The 22,713-nt window shown below is 41.1% G+C and overlaps 3 protein-coding genes across 5 annotated transcripts; 2 read left to right on the forward strand and 1 right to left on the reverse strand.

Moving 5' to 3' along the window:
- The first annotated feature begins 311 nt into the window (after positions 1–311).
- Positions 312–10,884, forward strand: LOC135618947 (peroxiredoxin-2F, mitochondrial-like). The gene is made up of 5 exons (XM_065120438.1): positions 312–599; positions 729–758; positions 7,235–7,393; positions 8,593–8,687; positions 10,614–10,884. The coding sequence occupies exons 1-5, from the start codon at positions 396–398 to the stop codon at positions 10,717–10,719; spliced, it is 594 nt and encodes a 197-aa protein (XP_064976510.1). The 5' UTR covers positions 312–395; the 3' UTR covers positions 10,720–10,884.
- An 828-nt stretch (positions 10,885–11,712) lies between these two features.
- On the forward strand, positions 11,713–14,827 carry LOC135618946 (uncharacterized). Of its 3 annotated transcripts, none has more exons than XM_065120436.1 (5): positions 11,713–12,262; positions 12,333–12,605; positions 12,699–13,610; positions 13,705–13,938; positions 14,019–14,827. In XM_065120436.1, the coding sequence occupies exons 2-5, from the start codon at positions 12,339–12,341 to the stop codon at positions 14,196–14,198; spliced, it is 1,593 nt and encodes a 530-aa protein (XP_064976508.1). In that variant the 5' UTR covers positions 11,713–12,262; positions 12,333–12,338; the 3' UTR covers positions 14,199–14,827. The 3 variants fall into 3 exon arrangements, with proteins under 3 accessions (XP_064976508.1, XP_064976509.1, XP_064976507.1); XM_065120437.1 differs by having other exon boundaries at positions 11,713–12,245; XM_065120435.1 differs by having other exon boundaries at positions 11,713–12,198.
- Positions 14,828–18,154: 3,327 nt separating this feature from the next.
- Positions 18,155–22,675, reverse strand: LOC135618948 (large ribosomal subunit protein uL1c-like). Its single transcript, XM_065120439.1, has 7 exons — positions 22,273–22,675; positions 21,998–22,177; positions 21,866–21,920; positions 20,572–20,699; positions 19,422–19,505; positions 18,768–18,893; positions 18,155–18,646 (listed from the first exon to the last, which is right to left on the reverse strand). Exons 1-7 carry the CDS (start codon positions 22,615–22,617, stop codon positions 18,512–18,514), a joined length of 1,053 nt encoding a protein of 350 aa, XP_064976511.1. The 5' UTR covers positions 22,618–22,675; the 3' UTR covers positions 18,155–18,511.
- Between the last annotated feature and the right edge of the window lie 38 nt (positions 22,676–22,713).

Genomic DNA, 22,713 nt, shown 5'->3' on the forward strand with positions numbered 1-22,713 from the left:
CCGATCAAATTATATTAGAATCTTTATATTTATAAAAATAAAAAATTAAAATCCTTATATAAAATTAAAAGGATATTTTTAATATTTTATTGTAACAACAAATTAGATATTTTAAATCTCAATGTAATTTTTAAAAATATAAAGAATAGGATACTAAAAATAGCTGATCTTAATTATATAAATTTATATATAATTATAAAATTCAGATGTACAAATAAGGAAGGGTTTAGGTATTAATATGCAAAAAGTCCTCTTAAAAATGGAAGAAATAAAAAGATTCCCTTTTTCTTGGTAGCAAAATATATCTTTGATGCCGAACCTGTCCGTGGCGTATAGAGCAGCCCTAGCGACACTCTGAACCGCATTGGACGAGCGACTGACGTAATCGGGGGCAAATGGCGTCGGCTTTGGCGAGGGCAAAGAGGACCTGCCGTCTGTCGGCGGCGGCGACGATGGCTATCCGCAGGGCGTTTGCGTCTGTCTCTGTGGGATCCGACATCGTCTCTGCTGCGCCCAATGTTGCGCTCCAGAAGGCTCGCACTTGGGACGAAGGTGTCTCCTCCAATTTCTCCACCACGCCTGTTAAAGAGATCTTCCAGGTTTCAAGATTATCCGTTTTCTTTCACTTTATAATTAGACGATCTTTTATTTGTATTTTCAGCTATTTTATAAATAGTGATCTGCTGCTATGTATGGCATCAGTTAATTTCGAATTGTTGTGATTTCAGGGGAAAAAAGTGGTCATCTTTGGCTTACCTGTAAGTTTGTCTATTATCTTTAATTTTGAATTAAATTAGTGATTTGTTTTTTCTTTAATGTATTTCGTTATGTTTCTACTAAAAAAAACCCGCTATTAATTGAGGGTGTTTGAACACAAGGCGAAAGGCCAAGGAAAGAGTATATATAGGGGCTGCATATCTTTAACATTTTGAAAAGGAAGTCATTCCATCTTTGTAAGTATGCCCTGCAGCATTTTATGAAAAAAGAGAAAGGAAAAGCGCAGAGTCCTACCTACTTTGTGAAATAGTTGATTTAACATTGATCTGGCTGTGGTATGACATTTCTGGGCGGTTATAATGAGCAGCTACTTCTGAAATTTTCATCAAGATTAAGTAGTTTCATCTTTTAGTGGAGGGTTACCAAAACTACTAGTTTATACAGTAACATAATAAAGGTTTGGATTGCCAAAGAGTCATGTTGCTGAATATAATCCCCGAATAATTCAATTTTGCATGCTTCATTTGAAATTGTTTAAGTTTAATATGATCTCTTCGAGTAAAGATATAATTTCAATAACTACTCTGGATCTATTTCTATTTAAATGGTCTACAGATGAATCAGAGCATGTAAGTTCTGTATGTGATTATTGGCTTGGATCAATATATTTTGGCCTTAGGCTGCTAATCACTTCAGTCATTTCTTGCCTCTATTCTTGTATTATAACCTTATGTTGCCTCTATTTATGAAAGTTTGTAAGTAACCAAGGGCTGGATAATCTTTTGTCACGGACTTAGCTGGTTTTGCCTAAGTTGTGCGGCACCCTTGCGTGTCCGTCCGCAAAGGTTAGCCTCTCCGAAACCTTCCATGGTCCCTTAGGACCTACAAAAGAGAAAACGGGTTAGAGAAAACGCTTCACTCGGGATCCACAAGCAAACATTTTCGAAAACACCTCATACACAATGCAAATTATAAACAGACTTTACAAGCTCTGAACGATTGTACAACAAAGGGTCAAAATGGTCCACTACAGACCGAATATCTCTCATAAGTGTCCACATGACACAACATTTATTTACAAGCCTAAGAAGGCCACCAAACCCAACTAAAATGGAGTTGTTAAGCCTTCGATCGTTCCTCTACATGCTGTGCAAAGTATGGACAAACAGAAAGACACGGATATACATAAGTATTACATCAAACATCCTGTTTAGAACTTTGTCCGTGACATTCTCCCCCACTTATTCCTTCGACATCCTTGTCGAAGCCTTTGCCGACACTGCAACTCCTCGCCTTCGCTGAGTCTTCAATCTTCTGCTCTAACTATAATGCGCCTCTTGGCTCTCAGCTGCTCTCCGTTGATGTTTTTGAGTAGTCGAACCTTTGATCCGCCATGCTGCTTTAACTTGCCAATGACTCTGACTCTAGTGTGGGGTTGGCTGAGTTATGTTGATCCCTATTGGTTCCTGCAGATCCTCCAGATGAAGGAAAAGACCATCCTTACTATGCACCAGTCTCTCAAATGCCTCATGCTGCTTAAACTAGGTGGATGCTTGTTGGAGCTTTAACGAGTATCGCCTCGCAAACTTCTGAAGTTTTGGGTCCTTCCTCCATAAAATTTGCCCATCGACTCTTCTTTCACTTAGTTGTCACTGCCAAGTAGATTCGCATCACTTCTGCTTTCAATTGGCATTCTGTTGGGAAATGAAGCGGATAATTTACTCTCAGTAACACTGATCACCGTTGGTGAGGATTTGACAACTATTGTCTTTTAATATCTTCGAAGGGTCTTTGAACCTGTGCAGAGCTCCTCTGCTGGATAGATAAGAGAATTGGGGTACTCGGTTTCGCCCATTTTCTTAAGAGTTGAGAAGACAATGGTTATTTGACTTCGCCCGCCTCCTCAAGGGTTGTACTCCATGCATCGAGTTGGTTACTGGCCTTCGCTTACTCTTTGCTCACACTTCTGAAGCACTCGAAGTGTTTGCACCCCTTGCATTGAGTTAGCTACTGTGATTCACCTTCTCAATGCCATCGAACTTCTGGAATGCAGGAAGTTTTCACCCCAACTTGAAGTAAGTCTCTAATAGTTTTGGTCGCCTTTGGGATTATATCGTCTTCTCCATCAACCCTGTCGCCTACTCCACTGAGTAGCAAAGGTACAACACTGCATACTACCCGCTTCGGTCCTTGGTCGTGCATTCTTGCACGACCCGAAGTTCTTCACTTTCGGTTATCTTGATGAGAAGCTCGTTGACATCGGTCTTATGAAGTTCCTTGGCCTCTGCCCTTTAGCCTTGTCTCGGTATTTGGAGTTTGCCTCTGCATGCTCCACCTCCTCGGCCCCCTTTCACGACCAAGCGCTCTCCCTCCGTGAGAGCAAGAGATCAATGATTTTCACGGAAGTCCCGCCTTTGTGGTACCATGGCGCTGCCATGCCCAGGGCCCTACTATCCGTCGCCTCGCAGCTGCATCCCTTTTCTTCATGATCAGTAGATATGTCTCTGCGACACTCCTCCGAGTCCACTTCCATTCTAACTGATGCTTGATTTTGGGCAGCTAAGAGCTAAGTCCCTCTAGACTTGTCGTCGCTTCCTCGCCCCTTTCGACCTCCTGCTTCAACACCTTTGTGTTCTCCAAGCAGATCCCTTTGGTCGATGGAAAGACAGACTGCAACTCCCATGCATGGCCTCTGCCATCACGTTGTAGAGTTTGGACCGATTCTGTTCTCCTTAGCTTCTTTGGGAGCAACGTTCGTTTACTCGACCTTGTCCTCTGACTTGCCGGGCTCCCTTAAGCGAATATGGGCTTTGGAGCAGTTCAACTCTCCAGCTGCTTCGATTATACCTCCGCATGATCAAGTCCCTCCCATAGGACTCACTGATACTTGCATTCGAACTTTTCCCTCGGTGGTACACAACCCCCATATGCTGATAACCAAGGCTTTTATCCGATGCAAAATTCGATGCACGCACGGAAGACCCGCCTCTGCGGTACCATGGCTTTCACTCATTGAATCCATAGCCCTTCTTGTCGTTGTGTTGTTCACCGAAGTGGAGCTTCCAGTAGCTCCTGATCATACCTCCATATGATATAGTCCCTCATGGGACTATGTCGTGTGTATCGCATTGCCATGAACTGTTCCACCACGATCCGTTGCACCATGTCGCCTCATGGTAACATCTCTATTGCATTTTTATCCTTGTGGGATGAACTCGAATTGTGATCCCTCCATGTGTGGCTTCTGCCAATACATTGCAAGGTCTTTTCGACGTTCGATTTTGTTCGCTCCTTTGACATTCGACCTTCATCCACTCACTCTTGGGTCACACTTAGATAAAGCATCGCTCTAGGACAGTCCGTCGCCTAGTAGCTCCCGAAGTCCACCGACTTCGCTGCAATTAGTGCACCATTGTCTGGATCCTGGGCCTCTGCCCCTACCAGCATAATCTCCGTTGTGCACCGCTTCCTTCATGACAACTTGAATGACAACACTGTGGCATATTCTTCAAGAGTACCCACCTCCGTATCCTCTTGCCCCGTGCCAAGGCCTTCTAAACCCAACTTCGCCTTCGCAAGTTGAGTCGCCATATTTCCTCCATCAAATGCTTCTCCCAGATAAGGTGCATGTGCCCAGAAGCTCCCTTCATCTTTGGCACCATACAAGATGAGTCTGCTCTATCACAATGAAGGACCCATGGAACAACATGATCCTGCTCTTGCCTCTGCAAGAGTTCATGTCCTTGACCTCTGTCCAAGGAAAGCTCTGTGCCTCCGCTCCATGTTCCATCTTCTATGCCGGCTCACTTCATGCGGCTTGGGTACTTCGTCAAGTTACACCCAAGTTGCTTCGCTCGTTTTGCATTGAGTTGATGGTGGCCCTCGCGCCCACCATTTCACGAGTCAGCCCTCCCTTGAGTCTGATCTCCATATCGACTCCAAGTGTGCCCTCATTTGTGTTGCTTTGGGTCGCTCCCCCACTTGATCTCGCAATGCATCCACCAATGCATTCTCTCAAGCGAGATCATGCGACAACTCCTCGCCGCTCGCTCGGTCCATTGAGCTTCATGGAGTTGTTGTTTTTAAGGTACTACTCATCAACATGTGCGGTCTGTTACACATGATTCTCCCTCTAGAGAGTCGGGACTTATCCCTCTTGGATATCTATCCCGTTGGAGCAACATCTCTCTTCGTTTCCTTCTCTTTGAAAGTTTCGGAGACCACCATCCCCTCGGACTACTCCGCCTTGCTGAACAAACTGTGCATTGTTCTGCCTCCTGCAAACGCACTTGCTAGATTCCGGCTCCACGTCAGTACAACCCCCCGTTGCACCCCTCAAGGCCTAGTAACATGCTGAACTCACTACACATTTCAGCCTCCTACGGATACATCATTCTCATGCTGAAGAGAGTTTTAATGCTTCATGGCACCGAGTTTCGGTCACCTTGAGATGGCCACGAACACTCCATCGTTCGCATACAAGCCATTGCATGAGTACTGAATTCTTTGAATTAGCAATTCCCTTCACCTCCGTGAGCTTTGCACAACTCTTTCGGTCGCTGAGCAACTCATTTCACCTTGCATGGTCTCATCCTTTACCAAGCGCCTCGCTTGCCTTAAGCAAAGTATAGTTGTCAACGTCGAGCAGTAGCTTGAACTCAGCCATCCCAACCTTTGTGCGCTACGTATTCTTCCAAGCTTGCTTATTCTCGTGGTGCCTCTTGAGCAAAAGGTTAGTCATTCCTCTGAATGCCAATCTCAGATGCCCGCTCCTCCGAGCGACTCTTTTTCGCTACATCTCTAAGCCCGTTTTCCCCCAAACGGTCGTGCGTGTGCTGACTGCCCTCAACGCAGCCCCACTAGGTCCCCCATATTTGCATGCCAAGTGTTTCTATGAGTGCTTGTCCCGTTCTGATACAATTTGTCACGGACTTAGCTGGTTTTGCCTAAGTTATGCGACACCCTTGCGTGTCTGTCCGCAAAGGTCCGTGTCCGTCCGCAAAGGTCAGCCTCCCCGAAACCTCCCATGGTCCCTTAGGACCTACAAAAGAGAAAACGGGTTAGAGAAAGTGCCTCACTCGGGATCCACAAGCAAACATTTCCGAAAACACCTCATAGACAATGCAAATTACAAACATACTTTACAGGCTCTGAACGGTTGCACAACAAAGGGTCAAAATAGTCCACTACAGACTGAATATCTCTCACAAGTGTCCACATGACACAACATTTATTTACAAGCCTAAGAAGGCCACCAAACCCAACTAAAATGAGGCTGTTAAGCCTTCGATCGTTCCTCTATATGTTGTGCAAAGCATGAACAAACAGAAAGACACGGACATACATAAGTATTACATCAAACATCCTGTTTAGAACTTTGTCCGTGACACTTTGGCAGTTATATTGTTAGCTGTTTGTCATGGGATTGAGAAAATCATGACTCCATGTTCTTCTGCCCTGACTATATTAAGATGTCAAAGCCTCACCCATGTCTAATTCCCTTATCCCCATCATAGTGGATTATTAGTTTCCGATATGATTGCTCAATCCAAGGTTTCCATAGTTTTTCCTAAGGTTGATTGGACACTTGATCCAAGTGGTTCTCATCATTTAAAATATTTCTCTCTTTTATGTGTTTATAGATATTTTTTTCAATCTACTGTTATTTGATCTTAGATTTGACTTCCCAATGGCCAATAGGTTCCTTTTACTCCATAATCCTATTTATGCATAATTTTCTCTCTCAATGTTATACATTCTCCAAACCTTTCCATAAATGGTTTTCTTCTAAACAACTTGTTGATCATGATTTATAGATTTCTGAGAGGCTAATTGGGACACATCATTCACACAATGTTTACATCATATATTTTTGATCATCTGAACTTTTTTTGGTTTGTTTATATTCTACCTTCGGTATTCTAAAGATCTTCTTCCCACATGAAAATCACTGCAGTCTTTTGTTACAATAGGCTAGGATATCATCTTCCCACATGAGTTGTATTTCCCATAAATCTGTAACAGCATGTGTTGGCTACAAATTGGCATTTTGGGTTGCTCTTTCTTTCTTTGTTGATCTTCTTTATGCATTCCTAAGGGAAGAAAACTCTAAAGAAAAACTAGATAATGGAAATATATTGATTTTTCTGTATGTACAGGGACAATGGCACATATGTGAGACCTAGAGTGATGGTTAAATTACAAGAAACTTGTTTTCTATGTTTAAACTCAAGTCTATAAGCAGTAAACTGCCAGAAATTGGCAAGATTTAGCAAATAAAGTTTACAGAAAATATAAATAGAAAGAAATGGGACAATCAGAATAAAGTTGAAGATGGTGGAGAGTGGAGTGGGTGAAGGAGAGAGATCAATAGAGATCTGTGAAAATCAAAAGCCTTCGACTTTAGCTTTGAAAGTAAAATAAGATTTTTCTAACTTGACATTCTGTAAGCTTACTTTCTATTATTCTTTTTAAGTTTTAATGCCTTCCTATTAATTCTACACAATGACCATTCCAGGGTGCATACACTGGTGTTTGTTCTGCACAACATGTGCCTAGCTACAAGAACAACATCGAAAAGTTCAAAGCTAAAGGAATTGATTCTGTGATCTGTGTGTCTGTCAATGATCCATATGTTCTAAATGGATGGGCTGAAAAACTGCAGGCAAAGGAAGCAGTAAGTAATTTGTTTATTTATTTTTTCTTTATGCTAGTTTATGTGGAGTATGATAAATGAAAGAAATGTTGCAAGCATGACTTGGTCTCTGTCGACTTCACAAAATTAGTAGCAGTTTCCAGACTGTATTTGATTATAAAATCTAGCTATTTGATACGAATCTTAATCAACCAAAGGTTTGTCATAAAGTTAGCTTTTTGGCTCTTACATTAACCCTTTCTCTTTATATATTATATAACCATAAAATTTGTACTTGGTTGATCTTTGTACTTGATTTCAGAAAAAACTTCACTATGCATCCACTCATTCTCATGGGTATTGGATCCACGCCAGTCTGGCCAGACCAGTATGGATCAGCTCCATGCTGGTGTGTTGAGTGATGGCACTCTGGCATGCACGACACTATCATTTATATGGTTTGGGGGGTGGGGAAGAGGAAGAAGGCAAAAGGAAGAAAGGATGAGGAGGAGGTGGAGAAGTCGCAAGATGACAAATGAGAACACAGAAATGTTGGCTTGTTACAAGTAAGTCTAAAACATTAACATAGGAGAGAACCAGAAATGAAGATGCTTAGATTGATGTCTAACATTGCCAGAAAAGATAAAAATAAATAATTAACTTATTTGTTAGAACTTAGGGGTAGCATCAATGGGGATTACAGTGAGCAAAATATTTTAAGGTGGGTTGTCCAAAGAAAAACTCACTTCATGGAGATACAGTTTCCACAAATTTTTGTCTTCTCTAATAATGAACTTCTATCTTAAAGATAATGATTTGATTATGTACTCGGTATATAATAAAGTCTAATTGCATTTCAAGCATTTGAGACTCTAAACAACGCAATAGTCACCATAATGATTTTGCCAACCTTGCAAATCTAATATTATTGTCATTAAATTATTGTAAAACAACAAAACAATTCAACATTTAGCCTTGGCAATGGCAAATGATATGCCATCGATGAAACCCCCAGTTTTCTCTAGTTTATTCTAAGTTCAAGTAACATATTTGAAAATGTGAAAACAACGCCAATCTTTGGATATCTGATACATGTTCTACTTTTCTGCTTACAATTGATTCTTGTTACCTCCATATATATAAGGTTTGATGCAAAAGATTTCAATTGGCCTTCCAAGCAAGTGTAATCAGGAGCATTTATGATAGATGTAGCTTACTCTGATGTTTGCCATACCTTTTAGATTGAGTTTTATGGTGACTTTGATGGGAGTTTTCACAAAAGATTGGAGTTAGATTTGGATCTCTCTGCTGCTTTGCTTGGGCATCGATCTCAAAGGTAAATACCTTTATGTTGAATCATGTATTCACCTATTGGATATTGCTTTTGTCTTTCATGTACTTGTCATGTTTGCTTTTGTCTCTCATGTACTTGCCATGTTTCTTCAAAATTCAGTTGATGGCATGATATTTTCAAAGCACGGAAAATGTCAATTGAACAATATAACAATCTACTTGTGTCATCTTCTGATGCACGATCTGTCATCCTTCACATTTTCTGAATATTTTAAATTGTTCTTTAGAATGCATGTGTACTGATATTATTTATCAGTTCTAGATTAACCAACACATAGCAAAGGTCCATATACTCTTTTTCTACATCTAGTTTCTGTATTTAAATTGGATTTTTATGCACAAAATATATGATGTATATCTGATGGGTAAAACCACCAATGCCTTGACCTCATTTAGTTCTGATTAAATGAGAGCAACATTTTGAGGGAGTGCAAATTCCATCATATCATTTTCTATTATCTTTAATTAGTTTTAAGATATAGCAGCTCTGGATTACTAATAAATTTGGCAATATCTGCTAAATGGCTTGTATCAACACAAGTACTTTCAGTCTAATTCTGGACAAAGTTGCCTTGGACTTTGAGATGGTCCTGTAATTTGAGCTAGATCACCTTTATTTTTAATTTAAAACTTAACATTTGAAATGATACCAATTATATGCTTTAAGGTGATTCTTCAATGTCATGAGATGACCAGAACCAGCCGAGTAAAATTCAGTTAAACAGAACAACTTTGTCTTAACAGATGCTCAAAAATTGCCAGATAGACTCAAAGATGGCACAGTGGTAGTGCATAAGTGGGTCCTATGTAGGCACATGCCCCCTTGGAACTTGGAATATCAGTATGAATATTTTCCTCTACTAGATATCTTAGTATGAGTAATCATAATTTAGTTATTATTAGCTTACAATATGTGTTCTCAGATTATGACATGTAAATGAATAAACAAATCATAGTAGAAAATTTATTATATGTGTTAGCTACTAATGATATACAAAAATAGTGCATAGATTACTCATTTAAATTAGTTTCTAGTTAAAATATTTTATGATATAGAATGTAGAGACATTTATAAATGATATCAAGTTGTGAAATTTAAATAGCAATATTGTCAATAGCAAACAATATCAAATAAGTAATCTCCACAAGGACTAATAAAAGGATATCAAGTTGTGAAATCTAATTTCCGGACTAAGAATTGGTGATTAAAGAAAGTTGAATCTACCTATTTTAATATATTATAGGAGATACTAGTGTTGACCTTGGGTAACAATTAAAGAAAATATAATCCAAATGCTTATGATGAGTTACAAGATTGGTCTTATTTGAAGAATCATGTCAATAACAAACAATATTGAATCGTGAGCTTCCTACAAGGACTAATAAAGCACCCTTTTAGATATATAACTACTAAACTCCTAAGTAGTCTAAGAAGTCTCTCTTTCTCCCCGGTGTGCTGTTCTTAGCTGACCATCCTAATCAGTGGTTTGTGGGGATGATGCCATCACCGGGAGAAGGTCTGGCTGGTGCTGTTGGCTATAAGCAATATCTTGACTCCTCTTCCTTCTTGTCATGACAAGGAAAAGCCCTTTATTTGTGTATTGCTGTTTTCTTCTGATGGCTCTGGAGTTGCTTTAGGCCTCGAATGTGACCTGCTCGACCTTCCAGTTGTATCCTGTTACTGGTCTAAATGTGAGCCAACAGAATCATAGAAGAAACATGAAATCCCTCATCCATCAATCAGCTCTACTTCAAGTTAGGTGATATGATTTTGATCTACTTGATAGTATTTTTTTTTCTTTGTTATTTATTTATTCTACATAAACATGGGAAGCTTTTGATAAACTGTTCAAAGTATTATGTCCTAATAAAGCACCTGATATGTTAGCTCTTGATACCTGTATTGCAGGTGGTCGGCTTATGTTGATGATGGTAAAATAAAAGTGTTTAATGTTGAGAAAGTTCCCTCAGAATTCAAGGTCTCTGGTGGTGAGGTGATCTTGGGCCAGATATAACTTGAAAGATTACGCATATTTGACTTTTTTGTTAAAACTGATGACTGTAATTTCACGTGGACGTCTTCTTAAATAAGTGAATGTTTGAAAACAAAGTCTTTAATATGCATCCCTTTCTGTACGAAGTCGAGAAGTGAATATTAAGGGTTATTCTTTTTCTTAAAATTAATCGCATCTTTCTACATTAGGAGGTCTAGGGTCATCTACTGTAGTACAAAATAACCTATATGTTCAGCCTACTTAGATCATCTAGCTCATTTTATTTTGGATTCTGATTTATCCAACTAAATCTTCCTTGTGCATCATGAAATTGCAATATTATTCATATCACTATATGTGGCAGATAAAGATATCGATATAGCTTGAAGTTGTAAAAGAAATAATCCAAAAAGTTTGCTGTTTTATTTCTCTGTATACAAGCCTGTGCGAAAAAGTGGTGGCTGATGTTTTGCAGAAATAGGATCCTTTATCATTGTGAACAGTAGGGAAGTTAATCCTTTGTTCTTTGTAGTGGTTCCACTGGGAGATTAAAATCTTCTCAACGATATGGTGTTAAAATCTCCTTCGGCCCATTTCTTTTGAATGATTTGGTGTTGAAATCTGTGATAGAAGTGGTGAATGATCCAAGTATTGCAGGCATAAATCAGTATCTAATTCTAACTTCGAAGATTAACTTCAAGTTTTCCCTGTATTTGAGTTGGGTTTATGAATAGATAAGTGCTGCTTCACGTGTTGGGATTTCACAGAATCTAAGCCATGAATGATCATAGGTGACAATCTGTTGCAGTGATTCGGTAGATGTCCATCAAAAGAAGCATTATATATCTGGCTCAGGGAATTTGACCTCCTTTAATAAGAGACGAGATGGATGTGTTTTAGTATGGTTTTCTTTCTTAAAGAAACTTAAAATCGATAAACGAACAGTTCCATGTCACCTAAATAAGTAGCTGCAAAGACCACTGCATGGCAGATGGGAAAGGCGAGCGAGCATATTTGCTCACGGTGGAAGAGAGCGCTGCAGCCTATGGAAGCTCAAGCGATGGTTGCTTCCGGGTGGAACCTTCCTTCCGTCGACGGTTTAACCTGGTTCAAAAAGCGGGTGCTGTTCGCCAGAGGAACGACCACTAATAATTATTTGGCGCACCGGAGGAGACTCCGCGTTCCGAGATAAGGCGGCCTGCGAAAAAGGTTCGTCGTCGTCGCAGTGCCCCTTGCGGGACCCGCATGCGTTCCAGCCCATCTTGACCGTCCGTTTCCTGTGCTCGTTTTGGGAGGATTCAAGCGTGGAAAATATGATGGATCGACAACTCTGACAGCGCTGACGAGGACAGAGAGCGAAGAACAGAAAGCCCGAGGCCACCAACGGCCTCGCCTCTTCTCCCTCGTGATAGATTGATAAATAGACTCTTCCCAGAGCTCCGCCGCCGCCGTCGCCGTCGTATCGTCTCCGTGGAACCGGAAATGGGCGCTCCTGTCACGGTATCATACCAGCCCACATAGCTTGCACCCCATCGATTCCTTGAGCTGTCGGTGCACGCAAAAGGTTTATCTTTTCGGTCATGAGATCTGTGATCCTTCTTATGCCCATGCTCGTCTCTGTGCTTTCTTTGTAGGTGGTGATGGAGAGAGAGGCAGGAGAAAAGGAGGAGAAGGTCGACGTAGGAGACGCGGAAGCTAAACCAGATGGGGATCAGAAGAAAGAAGTCGACGGAGGAGGAAAAGGAGCAGGGGCTGTCGTGGTGGCGGTCGATGCAGCTCAGAGCGAGACGAGGGCCTCCAGGTTGCAGACCCAGCATCCGGTAGCCTCCATCCAGGTCGTGCCCCGTGGCGCCGCCACTCCGGCCACCCCCGCCGACGCCTACCAACCCACACTGACCCCGTCGCAGGTTAATACCCGTCTTAGATTAGGAAGAGCAAGTGGGATTGGTGCTGATTGAATATGAGTTGATATCTTCTGATGTTTTGATTGGTGGAAGTAGGTGGGTTTGGCGTCGCTGAATTCCAGAGCGTACACCAATAGGATATCCCTCCTCCTCTTCGTCCTCCACCTGCTGGTGGCCGCCGCCGCCGTATGCTTCTTCTGCTTCAAGGGCGTCGAAGGAGTCCTCGATTTCAACTCGGAAAAGGCTCGGAAGGAGCGCCACGTGCTCAAGTTCTGGCTCCCGCCCATCGAGGGCGCCTCCGTCCTCAGCATCATCCTCGCCTTCGCGTGGCAGAAGGCCATCCGGTCATGGCCCTCCGTGATGGTCTCCTTCATCCTCTGGGCCTGCTTCTTCTCTACCATGGCTGCCGGCATCCTGCTCCTCTGCTTCTCCCTCCCGGCGACGGACGGTCTCGGCGTCGCCCTCATCGCCTTCTCGATTGGCGCCGGTCTGTACGCGTGCTGGGTCACCCGCCGCATCCCCTTCGCTGGAAAGGTCTTCGCCCTCGCCCTCCGGCCGGCGACCAAGTTCCCAGATCTCAATGGTCCGGCCTATCTCATGATGGGCGTAGGCTTCCTTTGGATCTCGGCTTGGTGCTTTGCAGTGATCGGAGCGCTCAACTTCTACTATCCACCGCTGACCATCCTCCTTTTGGTGCTGAGCCTTGCTTGGACAGCGGAGGTGATGCGCAATGTAGCCAATTTGACAGTGAGTCGGGTTATTGCCCTGTACTACCTCAGGGGGATGCAGTCCAATACTCAGTTCAGCTTCCAGCGAGCCACCACCATTAATCTCGGCAGCGCTTGCCTCGGGTCGCTCTTCGTGCCCTCCATCGAGGCGCTACGCATCATTGCCCGCGGCCTCAACTTGCTGGAGGGAGAGGATGAGTTCTTGTTCTCGTGTGCGCACTGCTGTCTTCGGGTCATGGAGTCCATCTTCCGCTACGGCAACAGCTGGGCGTTCGTCCATGTAATCAACTACACTCCTCTTCAATCTCTTGACTGTGCCCCCTTTTCCCGACATTTGCTTCTTCTATGCTGATTGGGACGGGGAACGTTTGCAGATAGCGGCGTACGGGAGGGGGTTCGTGGCGGCGTCGCAGAGCACATGGGGGCTGTTCGAGAGGCACAAGATGGAGGAGCTGGTGGACTCGGACATCACCAGTGCCGTGTGCTTCTTGACGGGGGTCACCAGCGGCGCCCTCTCCCTCATCTTCGCTGCTTCCTGGACCTTCTCCTCCCACAAGCACTACACGGCCACCGTCTCCCTCCTCGCCTTCTTCGTGGGATATCTCATGGTCAGTTTTTTCTTCCCTGCTTCCTTTCCTTCCTCGTTCACCCCACATGATAACGACCCGCACTTCCTTCTTCCCAACAGACGAGGATCGGCATGGCGTTGCCGCATGCGTGCGTCGCGTGCTACTTCGTTTGCTACGCCGAGAACCCGAGCCCGAGGCTGTTCGACGACACCATCCCTGCCCGGCTCAACCAGATCCAGTCCGACAGTGAGGGGTTCGTGCCGACGCCACGGTTCCCCCGGCGTCACCCTACAACCTAAACGACGGAGGCGGCTCTGCCTTCAATCGCACTCCACCGCCGCCGGCTCCTCTGCGGTTAGTCGCAGTAAGACTTCAACCGTGGTGGGTGGGCGGGCGGGCTATCGAGGGGGAGGCGTGGATTGTCCATCACGCGAAGGATGGATGGTTTGACCCGGCGACGTCGCTAATAGGCACCACCCGAGGCCACGACGTGCCGAGGTGGAACGAAGGCGACAGCCACATCGCGCACGCAAATGATCACAGCGCGTACATTTGCCAACCACATTACTTATTGGAGGTCCCATCCACTTACCAATATCTTTTGCTATCACGAGTTGGCCTGTGGAGATTGACGTGTGGCCCACATCACATACGTGACAGAGATATATCGTAGACAAAAAGCCATGTAATTGTACCGAGAGCAGCAGCGGAATGCGAAGTCGATGTCGACATGTAGGTAGGAATAATTACGGTGTAAAGGGGTGAGAGACACACATAAATAATATGATTATAAATGTATAACGAAGGGGACAAGGATGGTGGGGATTGATTGGCGTGGCTGCTACAAGACAAATCTGCCTGTCGTGTGTGAGTTGAGATGTATTTTGCTGTGAACAGTTTGTTGTACGTCCACTTCATTTGGATGGAATATTCTGGGTGGAAGACTTGGGCAATGCTGCATGCAGCATCGCTGGTCAATGGTGGGAAGACTATAAACTATCCGCCAATGCAACGGGCCCCATTAGTGAAGGGGTGGGGGCCCACGTTAGGGTCTTGATGTCACAGTTTGCAACAATCGATTAATGTACGCCATTACAAATGGGTTGTGATAGAAAAGTATCAATAATTACAGTCCAACGGTTGTTGCTTTTATAAATGCCACTCCTTTCTATTTTTATATTTAAAAAATATACGGATGATTTTTCTAAAAAAAATTCCCTTTGGAGTTTTTCTAAGAAAAAATATTTTTATTTTTCTCGCATGATACTCTTTATTTCTTATAATACTCGGAATGTCATTTGTCATTCTCCGTCGATTCTCTGCTCACACTCTTTTCGTCGTTAACATCATCACTAAGAACTTCTTTCGTTCAGGATGAAAAAATTCTTATATACTACGTAATCTCTTAATTTTAAATCCGTCGTTGCTCAATAGAATAAAAAATTAAATTAATAAAAATCATAAATTTATTTAATTGAAGATTTCATCTCATAAGAAAATTTCATCATTGATGGAAGCTATTTATCAGATGTATTATTAAAAAAAGTTATTTACTAAGATAATTTGGAAACTTATGCCGTTGGAGAAAAAGGAAAGAATAAAAGATTGTTTATCTTATTTTTTCTAATTCTAGCCAATAAAAAGGGGAAAAGATTGCATTGGAGCTTCAGGGGCGAATGAGGAATCTCCACATATTAACTTGTGTTGACGATTAGTGGATCTAAGAATCACGAGTCAAACTAAGATGAGAGATTAATATCTCTCACCCTATCAAAATTTGGTTAATGTTTAAATTTGTGTTACTTGTTCTTTCTTATTTTGAATTAAGATTTCCATGAGTTCGAGCATCTTTCTCGAATCTTGTTATTTGTTTTATCTTAATTGATTCTTATTTTAGGTTGGCCTGCATCAATCACCATCTTCAATATATATATCGGACTTGCTTGTCTTCACACATATCATCGCTTCGACAGACCACGTGAGCAAAACTATTATCTTATAGTGCTCTGATGAGAATAAACAAAGATGAAAGCGCTCAATGTGAAAGCAAGATATAATACTTCAAGAAAAGAGAATTATCTATTATTAATTTACCATATGGTGCAAAATCATATAAATGAGAACAAAGTTAAAGTGTCACTATAGAATTATAAATGGACAAATTCCTCTAAGAAAATCTAAGTTTCGTATTTTTCCCGTATGTCCCTTTTTCATTTTATTCCACCAGAGCCTCTTTTAATTTTTAAAAGATAAAATTATCTTTGCCTTTGCCCCCAACAACCGTCACCTTTATTCCATTGTGGTTACCTTCACTTCATTGTGGTCATTTTCGTCCCTCATCTATGTTGTTTCGTCCTATTGTGTGTTCTCACCTTTGTTGTTGTCTTTGTTTGTGTACTCTCATTCCTATTCTTACTTGCGTGTGCTCATTCTCATTGACATCGTTGCCTATGCATCGTTGTCATCATCCTCACTTGTGCACTCTCACCTTCATTATTGTTTTCGTTGCCTCCGCCTTACCACCGGGTCATGCCACCTTCACCCTACCTTCTTATGTTCACTTCTCAAGGGTGTGAATATAAAGTTGGCATTTAGAGTAAGAGGCGGAAGATGAGGTGAGGTTTATTCAAGGGGGTGCTCTACAATGGCAACATAGAGTGGCAGGTCTCGTGACGAGAAAGCGATAAGGATGGGTGGCAAGGGTAACGACAACGATGACAGTGACAAAGGCCTCATGGTAAAGAAAGTAGCTCGCAATGCAACGTGACCGGAAAGAGATAACGAAGGGTAACGACAATAACCGATGTGGTAAAGGCTAAGAATAAATTCATCTTATAGAATATAAGAGGCACTATGTAGGAATTAAAGAAAAAAAGAGATACTGTGAGGGAAAATCGTAAAAAAATAAGATTTGTTTGAGAAAATTATCCATTATAAATTTAATTGTAACCATTTTAAGTTACTCTACAGACTTGATTGAGTCCAAAAAAAAAATGGGGGAATAAAGTAGGGCTGGTCAATAGACTTGTTCTCCAAACATCTTAAAAAAAAAAAAGCCGTTTAGGAATTTCAAGAGTAGCAGCATTTAAACCGCAAATCATCTATTTTTCCATAGGTATTTCCCCATATAAATTAAAAACTTTCAAAATTTCAATTTTGGGTAAAAACAAAAGTTGATGCGATCATATCACGTGAAACACAGCACCTAAGCATATGGAACACCAACCAAATGGCAAACACTATCGCCATGGATGGAGGAAAACGAAGAGGGCTTCTTTGGGATAAAAGGGTTCATTGCCCTTGGGTCTGTGCCTTTGACCTCCTAAATTGCAGCAGCATCAGTGTTCGTGTTTGTAATGGCCTTCACCACAGGGATGTGTCTACTCACAGATTGATTTGTACTCACGCTACTGCTTGAAGAGTCCTCGTTAAAAACCGAAGGCTCTGCTCTTTAGGTCTCTCGAAGGCTAAGCACCCACTCCGATCATGCCACGATAGCATTGCGACGACCTCCAACGTATGTTTAGCTTAAGAGGCTATTGACGACCTACAATAACGATTATAAATTCTTAAAGTCATGATGCAAGCGACTTTGGGATCCAACGTGATTTGAATTAGATCCTAATATGTATTGATACATGTGATGTCATTCGATCGCAGCCAAATATTTTTTTTTCTTACTTCAGCCTCTCACCGTCATACCAAATACTATCTATAAAATAACTAACTATTTAGATCTCAATCATTGACTTAAAAATATACAAATATAAAAATAATAATAACACATTGAACACATGTTCGACCTCATTCAGAGTTGACCATACGCAAAACAGTATCGACGGTCTATGGATCATCAGAAAAAGGAAATAGAGCACCCCTTTCTTGATAGCCAAGGATATATATATATATATATATATATATATATATATATATATATATATATATATATATATATATATGGAGACACAGAAGGATTTCTGAAAAGATAACACAGACGAAGACTTCGACAATGACGACTAATAAAGCCATAGCATTGAACATTTGTGTTCTTTGTCATGATCAAAGTAACACAAACAAGAACCACTGCTCAAAATTTTTTTATGCTCCAGAGGATGAATAAGGGGAGCACAATTGGAGGGTTTTGAGATGACTATATCGAGGTGGGAACCAAACAAAGGTTCATGATAACTGTTTCTTGATGATAGAATGTGGAACCTGATTGATGGTATAAATTAGTGCTAGAACTTCTCTGAGATGAGCAAAAAGCATGAATGGTTTCAAAGATATATGCTTGCAAGATATGCATAATGGAACAGAGCTACTGAACCCAATGGTTCAGCAGCCTGCACCACGATGACGACCACAAAGTAAAAGATGCATGCTATACTTTTGTGCCAACTAAATAATCAGCACTCGAGGAGTATAAATACAAGAATCACTTCTTCATGAGGTTAACAATATGCACCATGATGTTGAAGAGAGAATCCAATGCGTGAGGCTCCCCCTATTGTTACTGATCCTTTTCCGTTGTGCTTTTCAGTGTTTCTTTACGCAGTAGCTCAATGTCATCAGTAGACTACTCCAGAAAATTACTTCAGATTCTTTGAAGCTGCTATACCTCAGGGGGTTTGTAGTCAAGCATTTCTCTGATGTTTAACCGAACTGAAGGTCCCATTGATGAACAGATATGTGCACTTTTCCAGTATACTCCTTTGGCACCAGAAGGCTTGTTTGTTTCTACTGATCTCTGCATATATAAAAGAAGAGAAAACAAGGTTGAATTTTGTACAGAAAACCATATCATTCTTGACAGACCTAATTTATTTCTCAAAAAATACTCAAGCTCTTTAAATAAAGAAAATACATACAACTGCAGCCATCAGATTGATGATCAGGTCTTCATCAGTAAAATTGACCTGCCCAAAAGCCAAGTGCACAATCCCAGTCTTATCCACTCGGTATTCAACTTTACCTTTTTTAAACTCTTGAATAGCCTGAAACAAGGAATTCATTAGTACTGTCCTCTCAGCTTCATGCCACACCGGTCAACTATTTAACTCTCACACTTCAGTAGACAAACCATTAATGTCAAACTAGCCATCAATTTAGTGAACAAAGATGCAAGTAGAACCGGAAATTGATTATTAACATGAATTTTTCAGTGATTAACCAATTTTATAATTAAATAACTACTATAACAATTTCATATGACCAAGTGCTTGCTTCAGCATTAAATATTTCTTTGTATGCTGTTTAATCAGTCAGTGGCTTGAACATTTTTTAGACAGTATGCAACATAAATCTTTCAAAGCCCTTTATTTTTGTCGTTACATGGACAGAGAAAAAAATTCCACAAATGATGTGAATGGGTTCACCAATAACTATAGACTAATTTATAAATGAGAAAATATAACAAGAACATGTCAGTTTTTCTCACAATAATAGAACTACTAGGAGAAGAGTGCACTGAACATCATATAGTTAAAAGGAACCAGCTTGCAGAAGCAACTTTGCAGCCATACCTGAGATATATCTGTGGTAACTGTACCAGCTTTTGGGTTAGGCATAAGTCCACGTGGTCCTAAAAGTTTCCCCAAACTAGCAACCTGGTAAGATGCATTAACAAATTTAACTAAAGGCTTCTATTTTGACCATCAAAATGAACAAGGGATTTCATGAAGAGCATATACACTCAAGAAAATGTGGATCAAACATATGACTTGTACATTGTGAAGAAAAAAAGTGAAATTGGCATTACACCAACTATTATGCATCCATCCCCACACAAGGTCAAAAATTCATCTGCATGTCAAATTCACAGCTGTGCCATATATTTGGAAATGCTCATGACATTATTATCCAATAATTTCCTCCAACATGAGAAGCCACAGTTGACCAATGAAACTAATCAACATTCATGGTGGTTGTTAGGACCCCACCAATTTACGTTTAATATAAAGCTTCAGGAGTTCATATTATTGGACTAAACAACCATTCGGTAAATGATGTTGAAAGGACACTACATTAAAGCCCTCACAGAAATTAAAATTACATACAGCTCACCACTTCCATTAAGAACAGTGTATGGAACAATAACCTAGATGGTCTATAATATTTACCATAGAAAATAAGTTAATTTTAGCCTATTTAGTAAGTTATGCCAATAACAGACATCCTTGGTAATGTTAAAATAAAATTAAAAAAAAAGAGAAATAAATGACTGCTTCTTGATCTCCATTAACTCCTAGAGTTACAGATGCCAGCAAAAAGCAAACAGTTTTACCTAATACTGCTGTAGAAAATAAAGAATTTTAGTGCACGTGTATTGTAATATTTTTTCATCGATGTTTGAGTAGCTTTCTTTTCAATAAGAATTCAATAATTGTAGTAAAAGCAAATATCGGAAAACTAATCATTTTGTTTACTAACTTAAGTAGGCATTTTGTGTTAATAAAGCCTTTTCAACTAGCAGTTCATATCCAGTTTAAAAATTCAATAATAGTGACTAGTTAAACAACTTCTCATTGCCACAAACAGTTGGTATCAAAATATATCCATTTACTGGAGGTTTCTTAAATTATTTTATACAAGATATAATTTGTTTACATTTATGAGATAATTTACACAAAATAGTTGCAAGGCAAGAAGTCATTTTCTGTACAAGATTCAGACCTTGGGCATCATATCTGGAGAAGCAATTAACTTATCAAAATCCATAAATCCGCCTTTTATTTGTTCTATTAGTTCTTCCCCACCAACTATATCAGCTCCTGCATTTTTTGCTTCATCGATTCTTTCACCTACAAAATTTGGAGTTTACACTGTAAAACTCAAAGCCAACAAGCTTGCACCTAGCCTTACAACTAATCAACAGAAAAATAAAGAAAACACAGCTTGGAAAATTTAGCCCCTAAGTGTGCTTTTAGTAACAAGAAACAAGAAATCTATATATCATACTGTAATTGACAAATAGGGGCGGGACAGGAGCAGGATGAGCAACCAAAACAGAAGGTGGCTGAGGTTATAAGCAAGTTTTAAGATGATAAGAGATTGTTTTCTGTATTAAGAACTTCAAATCTTTGAAATGGCTAACATGCTTGAAGTGAATGTCAAAGATGAGAACTCTTAAATACAAAGATCTCCAGCCTCCGAAAAAGAAAGCCCAGAAGCTTTCAGACCAATTAATGAAAAGGAACTAACAGATCAGTTATCACTCAGATACAAATGCAAGAAGCAGCAAATAACAGAGTTAACTCAATCCATCCTGTAAAGAAAATAATCATATCACACCGGTCCATGCATTTAAAATATACAATAGAAATTTAATAAATGCCATGAAAAGATAATACATCTTGCCCGGGGTAATTATCCAGTTAGTACTTGTCAACTAGCAATTGCTAATTGCATAATAATATTTCTCTATGACATGGAAAAGATATCATAAGTTCACAATATGCAAAGATTCTTACATGAAAAGATATCTAGAAGCATGGACATGAGTACCAGGCAAAACAAAAAAAAAAACATCAATCAGGTGTTAGTTTCAGAAGCTTTCATAAGTTCACAATATGCAATCAATATGATACTTAATAAACAATATCAACATTTTTGCCCAAAGAGCCATCCAAAATATAAGATAATGTTCCGATAGAAATGGTCCCAACAAAGGTATGTCCATTTCAATTATGGTGAGATTTAGAAGGCAGAGTAGCTACATATCCTAATGCCACATTCAACCTTTGATTGCTCATGAGTCACCAGTTTCTTAGAGAATTAATTTCAAGAGATCATGATCCAAGTAGTAAAAAGAATGAAACTAAGACTCATATGGAAAGAGGATCTACCAATTCCTAAGAAAAGGCAGCGAAACATTTCAGACTTTTTAGTAAGACAAGCAGTGCGCTCCCTTTTACACTGTGATTATAGCAATCAACAGCGGATTGTTAAGAATTAAAGGAAAAAAAACCTTGAGATAGCACAGCCACTTTAATAGTCTGCCCAGTACCCTTTGGCAAATTCACCTACATGATAAAAACATGGAATGAGCAACACATAACATCCAACATGACCAAGCAAGAGTGTAGGCAGGAATCAACACCGTGGCCCTCAGCTGCTGGTCGTTGTACTTGGGATCGATGTTGAGGCGGAAATGGGCCTCCGCCGACTCCACGAATTTCGTGTTTGCCGTTCCTTTAAGAAGCGAGATCGCCGTAGGCACATCATACTCCTTTTTGTTCTCCCTCAGTTTCTGTATCTCCAAGAACCGCTTCGACCTCGTCTACCCATAGAAAGAAGCCCGACAAAATTGGCACGATTCATACAAACCAAACATACAAACATAAACAAAGAGAGAGACCAAAGTAGAGGATTTACCCTGTCCCTCTTGAGTGGCAACGCGGCCTTCCCCGTTTTGATCTTGGGTTGCGGAGATGCCGTGGCGACGGCCGAGTCGCTGGCGGCTTCATCTGCGGCGAGATAAGCCTCCGCGGCAGCTACGTCTGACGCCTCAGGGCGGATGATGGGAGCATCGAACTTTCTGGGGATGATAGGGAGGCAGGGTTTTGCAAGGGGATGAAGATGAAGATTGAGGAGAGCCAAAGAAGGGTAAGCGGAGGAGGAGAAGGGGCGGAGAGAAGGGAGGCAGCGAGAAGCGGTGGGCTTTTGGGAGGAGAGAACGGTGGGTGGGGAGAGGATGGATGGGTTAACGACGCCGGCCATCGCGACGGAGGGGAGCGAGTGGCGGGGAGCAGCGGAGGGGCAGGAAGGAGATTAGTGGCTGTGGCACTTCGGATGCTTAAAAATGCTTGGGGATCA

The sequence above is a fragment of the Musa acuminata genome, chromosome BXJ2-8 (assembly GCF_036884655.1).
Source record: "Musa acuminata AAA Group cultivar baxijiao chromosome BXJ2-8, Cavendish_Baxijiao_AAA, whole genome shotgun sequence".
NCBI classification, from domain to species: Eukaryota; Viridiplantae; Streptophyta; class Magnoliopsida; order Zingiberales; family Musaceae; genus Musa; species Musa acuminata.

Excerpts from the sequence above, each read along its gene's own strand:
- LOC135618946 (XM_065120435.1), top strand. Across the intron at positions 12,606-12,698 it reads CCACACTGACCCCGTCGCAG|GTGGGTTTGGCGTCGCTGAA; the intron begins GTTAATACCCGT and ends TGGTGGAAGTAG. Across the intron at positions 13,939-14,018 it reads TCTTCGTGGGATATCTCATG|ACGAGGATCGGCATGGCGTT; the intron begins GTCAGTTTTTTC and ends TCTTCCCAACAG.
- LOC135618948 (XM_065120439.1), bottom strand. The coding sequence starts at position 22,617 with ATGGCCGGCGTCGTTAACCCATCCATCCTCTCCCCACCCACCGTTCTC. Across the intron at positions 21,921-21,997 it reads ACCAGCAGCTGAGGGCCACG|GTGAATTTGCCAAAGGGTAC; the intron begins GTGTTGATTCCT and ends TTTATCATGTAG. Across the intron at positions 20,700-21,865 it reads AGTGGCTGTGCTATCTCAAG|GTGAAAGAATCGATGAAGCA; the intron begins GTTTTTTTTCCT and ends CAAATTTTGTAG.
- LOC135618947 (XM_065120438.1), top strand. The coding sequence starts at position 396 with ATGGCGTCGGCTTTGGCGAGGGCAAAGAGGACCTGCCGTCTGTCGGCG. Across the intron at positions 759-7,234 it reads TGGTCATCTTTGGCTTACCT|GGTGCATACACTGGTGTTTG; the intron begins GTAAGTTTGTCT and ends TGACCATTCCAG. Across the intron at positions 7,394-8,592 it reads AACTGCAGGCAAAGGAAGCA|ATTGAGTTTTATGGTGACTT; the intron begins GTAAGTAATTTG and ends CATACCTTTTAG.